The 8,186-nt window shown below is 38.6% G+C and overlaps 1 protein-coding gene across 3 annotated transcripts in view; it reads right to left on the reverse strand.

Moving 5' to 3' along the window:
• Nucleotides 1–8,186, reverse strand: part of FOCAD (focadhesin) — a 262,544-nt gene that overhangs the window by 9,929 nt on the left and 244,429 nt on the right. For all 3 annotated transcript variants that reach the window (XM_039868697.1, XM_039868772.1, XM_039868837.1), the window contains 4 exons: nucleotides 7,051–7,179; nucleotides 4,779–4,894; nucleotides 2,043–2,303; nucleotides 1,296–1,385 (listed from right to left, as the gene is read on the reverse strand). In XM_039868697.1, coding sequence (XP_039724631.1) covers nucleotides 1,296–1,385; nucleotides 2,043–2,303; nucleotides 4,779–4,894; nucleotides 7,051–7,179 — 596 coding nt within the window. The remainder of the gene's footprint in view (nucleotides 1–1,295; nucleotides 1,386–2,042; nucleotides 2,304–4,778; nucleotides 4,895–7,050; nucleotides 7,180–8,186) is intronic.

An 8,186-nucleotide genomic window follows, 5' to 3' on the forward strand; every position in this document is an offset into this window, starting at 1 on the left:
GACTATATTACATGAATGTAAGAATAGGATATAATAAAATACATGAATATAATAATTATGATAATAATTACTGAGTACTTGCCTTGGGTCAGGTACTTTTCCAAGAACTTAATTTGGATTAAGTCATTTAATTCTCATATTAACCTTAGGAGGTAAGCGCTATTATCTTTCTTTTGTAGATGAGAAACTGAGGCAAAGAAAGGTAATGAAATGTAACCAAGGTCACATTGCTAGTAAATTAGAAAGCTGGATGTCAAGCCTTGGCACTGAGGCTCCTGAATCAAATCTCTTAAGCATTTCCTTATACTGCTTCTTCCTGCTTACAACAAACTCATCTTCAAAATGCTGATATTCCAAATACTCTAACAGTGGTTCTCAAACCTTAGGATGCACAATCACCCGGAAGAGCTGTTAAAACATAGGTACCTGGGCCCCACCTTCAGAGTTTCTGACTGAATAGGTCTGGGGGTGGGAGTTAAGAATTTGCATTTCTAATCAGTTCCCAAGCGATACTAATGCTGCTGGCCCAGGCTCCACATTTTGAGAATCATTGCCACGTGATGTAAAAACTCAATGATTCGACAGAATAGGCAAACATTTCATAAAGAGGAAGAAATAAGATGTCCACAGCTATGTGAGAGCTCACAGTTCTAGCACTTTGGTATCAATTGGTATGCAAGGTTGCCATTTGAATAAGCATGTACATTGGGATATCATTATACTAAAAAATTATTGTTTATCTGCAATTTGAATTTAACAAGACATATTTTTTAAATCTGGCAACCTTACTGGAATGCTACTTTTTGCTTATTCATCATTGACTGGGTATGGGTGTGAAGGGTACTTGTTAATTATCTTGTGTCAGGGCTAATAGTGCTTGTATTTTAATCAGACACCTTTCTTCATTCCAAAAGGATAAGTATCAGGTGAAGAAAAATAAATGTGAGAACAGAACTATTTACTTATGCCTTCTATGTACCAGAAAGTTCTTTGGTCAGAATATTCCCATTCTTGTGGATTTTGTATTAAAGACATTGTCCTGTCATTTTTGCCCAGAGGTGGCACTAAAATGTTTTTGACAAAGTGATTAGGTTAAAATGTTATTCTTCCATCTATCCATCCCTATAACATTTGTTAAGAACCAGCCACACGACTAGGCTGGACACAAGACACGTGCGTGAAACAGAGATAGTTTCCTGAAATTAACCAGTAATAGGAAGCAAAACTAGCCTTGGCCGCCTCTTCGATTGTAATTCCTACCTCAATAATGAAAAAATATATAGATATGTTATTACCTCAGTAATCTGAGCAATCCGATTGGCTTCATCATCAGTCATTTCCGAGAGGCACTGTGCTACACTGATATACAGCTCTAGATCATTTCTCTGGTAGAGAAAAAAACCAAGCATGTCAAAATACAATATAAGTATTTCTTAATGTTCTTAATTTTCTGGCAGATTAGTAGATTTGTTTATCTCCATGAACAGCAACTGGTATGATTTTAATTTTAACCAAACCAAAATGTGTGGCCAATTTTTATCATTTAAAAAACATCTTTCCTGTTATTTGGGTATTTGTTTGGCTGTACTTTCTTTTCTGCTTATCAGAATCATCATTCGAAATGAATTTTTAACTTCTTTGTAAAACTATAATTCAGAGGTCTGTTAGGGGAGGGGAAAAGCTAGTGTTAAATCACTTGATATGATTGGAGTACTGGACAACATGCCCAAGGATTCTATGGGTGTAAAGTGGACGGGTTTCCGAGCTTGCTCATCTCCTACAGGCATTTGGTAAAAGGTTTAAGAGCAAACTTCCTGGTGCCCACTGGTTAACCCGCTTCTGAGCTTGCTTAAGACTCTAGTTCTAAATATTCAACCTCAATTTAGATCTTGGAAGCAAACACATTCTTAGTAAAGAATGTGGTTATTTCTTGCTAGCCTTCCCACCACATTCTTAAAACATACACCTCCCTGCTTTGCCAAAAAGGCTTTAAAAAATCCCAAACATAAATTGTCAGGAATGTAAATATTTTTGTTCCTTACCCGAATCTTATTTGGCAGGAGGTCAAAAATTTTCCCAGTAGCTTCACAGAGCAGGCTCCAGAGGTGGTAGGCAGGGCTGGGCAGTTTCATAGCCTGGCTCAGACCTTGCAAGGCACTAGGGCATAACTCAGGACTGGAAAGTGGGGAAGCTGCTTGAAAAACTGCTACCATTAAGTTTTCCACAAAGCCCAGGATCTGTTCGTCAGAGACATGTTTGATCCACAGAGGTGCAGTTACCAGGAGGTATTTCTTAATATTCAGCTGGAGGCAAAATAGAAGAGGTCGGACGTAAAAAGGCAAGTCTGAGTTTGCAACATTCAAAACTTCTAAGTCATCTCTGTGTTTGAGAGTAGACTGAGAGAGAAAGGTTCAGGTAACTTCCTTGCTCCTCGTTTTCCTAAAGCTTCATGATATAATGGGCTACCGGTACATGTAATTTTGGCTCCATGGTGACTCATATGTATTTATGGTATCTGTCAATCCGTCTGTAAACCACTCAGCTTAAACACTGGATCTTTTCAGTGAGGGAATAAAATGCAGCTTCTAAAAGTACATGACCGTCGCTATACAGTCTTAATGTCACATTCTCTGGCAAGAAGAGCTGAAGATGAAAGGCTCACCTGCTGGAAATCAACTAAACAGAATATCTGATATTATTAATTTCTTATTCTGAGGAACCACAGAGAATAATAAGGGGAACTGGCATGCTGAGACCATTTCTGACCAAAGAAGAACCAGCTGAGCATGTGAAACTGACCGTGGCATCTTAGAGTTCATGAGAGCTAAGAAAGGGCACAGTTGATAATAGCTCTGGGTCACAGATTTTAAGAGAATAGGCTTCGAAATTTTTTAGAAACTAAGTGTGGTACTAAATCTAAGAGAAGTGTTATAAAAAAGTAAAATCTGATAAAAATCAGTAAATTTCAACAAAGATCAATGTTTGCATGACCTATCTGAAGCTTACTTTAAAGAACATACCATTTCAGATCATTTTCTAAATGAAAAGGTATATAATTAAGAAAACGAATTCACAAACTTTATTAACAAAGGTAATGTGAAAGGTCCATAATCAAGCACGAATGCAAAAAAATTGGCACAGATCTAAAAGAGGAGTAGAAAGATCACTAAAACCTAGAAACTTCTGAGGTCAACAAAATAAGCTGTTAGTTATTCCTGATTCGAAAGGAAGGAGTTAATAGTTCAGTGTTTAAGACATGGACGTTGGAGTCACCCACACTCTCTTCCATATATTAGATTTGTGAAATTTGCTTACCCTCTGTCTCCTCAGTTTACCAACCTATAAAATGGAAACAATAAAATCTACTGCTCAGAAGTGAAATAAGCCAGACACAAAAGACTTCATAGTGTGTGATTCTAAAGAATTTCTAAATTTCATGTGAAATTTAAATTTATATGAAAGTTCTTTTAAAAAGGCAAAGAGCTGATCAGTACTAGCCTGGGTCTGAGATTAGGACAAGGAATTGACTACAAAGTAGGCACAATGAAACTTTTTGGGGTGATGCAAGTATTCTTGGTAATAGATAAAAATGTATAAAATGTACTAAAACTCCAATTACACTTAAAATGGCCATATTTTATGGGATATAAATTATAGCTAAATAAAGCTGTAAAAAAAAAATCAGCCTTTCAGGGTTGAAAAGAGATTAAATCTGATGTCTGAAAGTACTCATTGAGTGCTTACAAGTAGTGGGTGAATAGCAAGTGCTCATAAAGTGGCAGCAGATAGGTAATGATAATAGCTGACAGAAAAGATGCAGACCTCAGTAACATCAACTTTCGATTAAAAAAAATATTAGGAGATGTAGGAAAGCTTAAAAGAAAGAAGTGCAGAGTAGCGACTGAAGCCAAAATTTTGAGGAAATAATAAGAGGGCTCTGCAGCATGCTCAAAGAATTAAAGCCTCCTAGAATAGAATAACAAAGATGAGATCATTTAACGTATAATCAATTGGTAAACCTCTAAAGAATCATAAAATGTGTATTTTTGGTCCTAGCTTGAAATATACTCAAATTTATACACCTTTACTAAATGCACATTTTAAAATAATTTTGCCCCATTCTTTCTAACTGTCCTTAGCCTATATCATGGAAGGTGCTGGTCCCCTCTCTCTATCACAAATACCAGAGTAGATCACTTCTTCCTTAGCACTTTGCTCAAACTGAACCCCATAGCAGAGACGATCTACTCTCTCCACCTACATCTCCTGGTGCCTCTAACTTGATGCCTAACCAAATCCTACCAAGCCTTCAAGACTCACCTTAATTGCTATCCTTTCTGTGAGAGGGAGAGATCACATACACAGTACATGTAGATTTTCCATTCTCTTAATACTTACTGAAACGATTATATGTATGATATAAACAAATAAACCCAGGTTCAAATAGCTCTACACCTTTCTAGCTATATGATCTTGAGAAAAAAAATTTAATATCTCTGATCATTTTCCCTTTTTTGTAATAAATGGTAGCTGAAAACATGAATGGTGATGGTTATGGCAGAGTTCTAAATCACACAATTTTCCACTCTTCTGGCCAGCTACTGTCAATGTCAAACCCTCAATTTCTGCAAAATCCCATTTGTCCACTCTTGGCTTTGAGAACATGCACCCAAATGAATGTTAATCTCTCCGCACCGCCCCCCCCCCCACCGCCACACCTCTGCAAAGAAAAGGGAAACATATCCTCCTGATGCCCAATACCCTTAGTTGCTACATACACTCAGACCGTGGATCAGTGGTGGCATCACCCATAATCCCAAGAGTGCAGTTGCATTCTGGGATGACTGTGCCTGAGTCACCATAATTTCAAGGCACAGTTGTTGAATCTCTTCACCTGAAAAGAAAAGGAAAGGAATATCTAATGTAGCTGCTTCTCTGACTCATTTTTAGCTTTCAGTGTCTCAAATCAAAGCATCTGCTTAGTGACTTCTACAGGTAATATAACTTCAGTAAACAAAACGATATTTCAAGAGACCTTTTAGTTATGAGGCAAAAGTATCCCCTGGCATCAAAGTCCCAAGTCTGGAATTGGCAAGGGCCTTGAGCAAGGGAAATTTCTCTTATGATATTGAGAGAAAGCTAATAAATGCTCAAATACTAACATGATGTTGAGATAATTTTAGCTAGAAATCCCTTTGCCTCTGTTTTCCCCTCCTCTCAATCCTGCATTCAGCACCTAGGAAAATCTGTCTTGGTCTGGAAGGACTTAAAGATGTCGTCACATTCTCTAGTGATCAAGTCTTTTTAACAATTTGATCCCCACAGGCAGATGTGTTTTCCCAACCGGACCTTTTCTTCCTTTTTCTAAGGAGTTTTACTAAAAAACATTCTTAATACAGTATGCAAAAGAAGGGAGGGGCAGGGGGACATATTTTTCAAATAAAATCTCTGAAGACACAGTGTAGTAGCATCATATCTTATACACGGATTAGTTTAAAATAAAAGCCTTTAAGTGAAAAATTGTACATAGTCAAAATCATCTTTAATAATCCCTTAAATTACACCTAAATTATAGTATATAATTCCTTCTGTATATCATACATAAGTTAGCACCCTACTGTCAAAAATAGACCACTTATAGCAAATACATACAAACACCCACAATTACAACACTGTTAAAATTGTTCTCTCTTTTTTTTTTTTTGAGATGGAGGCAAGTACATAAAATTAAATTTCTATATGTTAATTAATTCCATAAAAGAGGTTGTGGTGGATGAATGAGAGGTGTGGGGAGGTATGCATTCCCTTTGCCTCTCACCACAAAGTATCTGTGGTAGACAGAATAATGGTCCCCAAAGATGTCCACATCCTAATCTCTGGAACCTATGAATATGTTACCTCGCATAGCAAAGGAACTCTGCAGATGTGGTTGAGGTTAAGGACCTTGAAATGGGGACATTATCTTGGGTTATTCAACTAGACTCATTAATCACAAGAATCTTTAAACATGGATAACCTTTCCCAACTGCAGAGAACCAGATAGATGACAGCATGAGAAGGCATCAGCCCTCTGTTGTTTGCTTTAAAGATGGAGAAAGGGGGCCACAAATCAAGGAATGTGAGCAGCCTTTAGAAGCTGGAAAAGGGAAAGAAATGAATTCTCCTTTTCTTAGTCTGTTTGGGCTGCTATAACAAAATACCATAGACTGGGTAGCTTATAAACAACAGAAATTTATTTCTCACAGTTCTGGAGCCTGGAAGTCTAAGATCAGGGTGCTGGCATGGTCAGGTTCTGGTGAAGGCCCTTTGTTGAGACGCAGACTTGCAACTTCTCGGTATGTTCTCCCATGGTGGAAGGGGCAAGGAAGCTCTGTGGGGCCTCTTTTTATAAGGGCATCAATCCTATCTATGAGGGCTCCACTCTCATGACCTAATCACTACCCAAAGGCCCCACTTCCTCATTCCATCACAGTGGAGGTTAAGATTTCAACACAAATTGTGGGGGACACAAACATTCAGACCACAGCACTCCCTCAGAGCATCTAGGAAGTAACACTGCTCTGTCTGTATCTTGATCTTAGCCCAGTGAGAACCATGTTGGACTTGTGGTTTTTACAAGAACTATATTCTGTAGTTATTATAGAACTATAAAATAATAAAATGGTTGGTTCAAACCACAAAGTCTGTGGTAATTTGTTATAGCAGCAATAGAAAACAGTTACAGCATCCCATTGAAACTCATGGCTCTGGAAATGCAATTTGATAACCATCAAACCTGGCTTTCCGGGGCCTGCGACAGATGCTCAGCAACAGGCACAAATCAGTCAAGTACTGTCTTGATGAGCGCATCCTGTGTCTTCAGCCTCCTCCTCCCCACCCTCCGTGAAAGGTATAAAGACACTGAAAGGAACTCAGCAGTCCCATCCAAAAAGTCAAACCCCAAATCCTAAAAGTCTATCCAGTCACCACCAATTGTGACACAGAGTCTATTTTTCTACTCAAGTCACACCCTAAAAGCAGAGTCTGAAGACCTAAAACCTTGACATTTACCAAAGTTTAGCCTCATAAGTGGAGAGAGGAGCGCAGCCCAGTTCACGGGAGGGTACTGGTAGCTTTCGCCAACAGTTGCAATGGGTTTCATCACTACCTTGAGAAGGGAAGGAGGCACAGATTCAGGGCCTGCAAAAGAAAGGAAAAAAATAATAAAGCACCTTGATAGCATCATGAAAGTGGAAAAGGCCAACTTTCCCTCCTGGTTCTTCTAGTTTCAAAAGATCTGGGTATTACATCTTCCATTGTGGTTCATTTTTCAATCCTGTGCTCGTAATCTCAACTCAGTTTGCTACAAAGCCTTGTTCCCTCTATTCTTCTCTCATTTGTCTCCAGTCTTTCCCTCTTGTCTGGACAGGAATATTCCACATAGTTACTTAGCTATGTTCCATACTTTTTCTCATTCCTTTTCATCCAGCTTTCTAAAAAGAGTAACTTTCTCTACATTATTGCCTCACTGCTCATTTACTCCTCAATCTACTCCCAGAGGAGACATTTATTGCCTACTCAGGTACAGTCTCTTCTAAGGATTATGGATTACCTTCAATACCTGTGGCCCTACACGGACATGTTCTGCACTATGAGATTCACCATTCTACACCTCAGACTGTGCCATGGCTGACTGCTTCAGAGGTGAGCATCTAAGGTAACAGCTAATCTATAGGTTAATCAGCTATCTGTGACACAGTACCATAACTTTAACATTAAATTCTTTTTATTCAGATGGGGGAGGTAATTTGAATCTGAAAATAATGAAACGTGGAGTAGTTATGAGTGGAGACATAAGGTGCAGTCAAGACTGGAGTAGCTATTAAGGGTCATGTAAAAGTGAAGTTATAAGGAGGTCAGAAATGATGTATAGAAAAGCAAAAGACCAAGAAGGAGAAGTAAAAGTAGCAGGAGCAACATAAGCAGCAGAAGGGAAATCAGCATCAGCAGAAAGAGAGGCAGAATCAGCAAAAGGAAAAGCAGGGACAGAATCAGTAGAAAAAGCTGCAGAACCAGCAGGCACTGAAGAACGGGAAAGCAGAAGCGGGACTGCGTCAGCAAAATGGAAACCAGCCGCAGAAAGGAGAAGCACAGGAAAAGGAGAAGCAGAGGCCAGAAAAGCCACAGAATCAGTAGGCACTGAAGTA

The sequence above is a fragment of the Pteropus medius genome, unplaced genomic scaffold, assembly GCF_902729225.1.
Source record: "Pteropus medius unplaced genomic scaffold, Ma_sr-lr_union100, whole genome shotgun sequence".
Lineage (NCBI taxonomy): Eukaryota > Metazoa > Chordata > Mammalia > Chiroptera > Pteropodidae > Pteropus > Pteropus medius.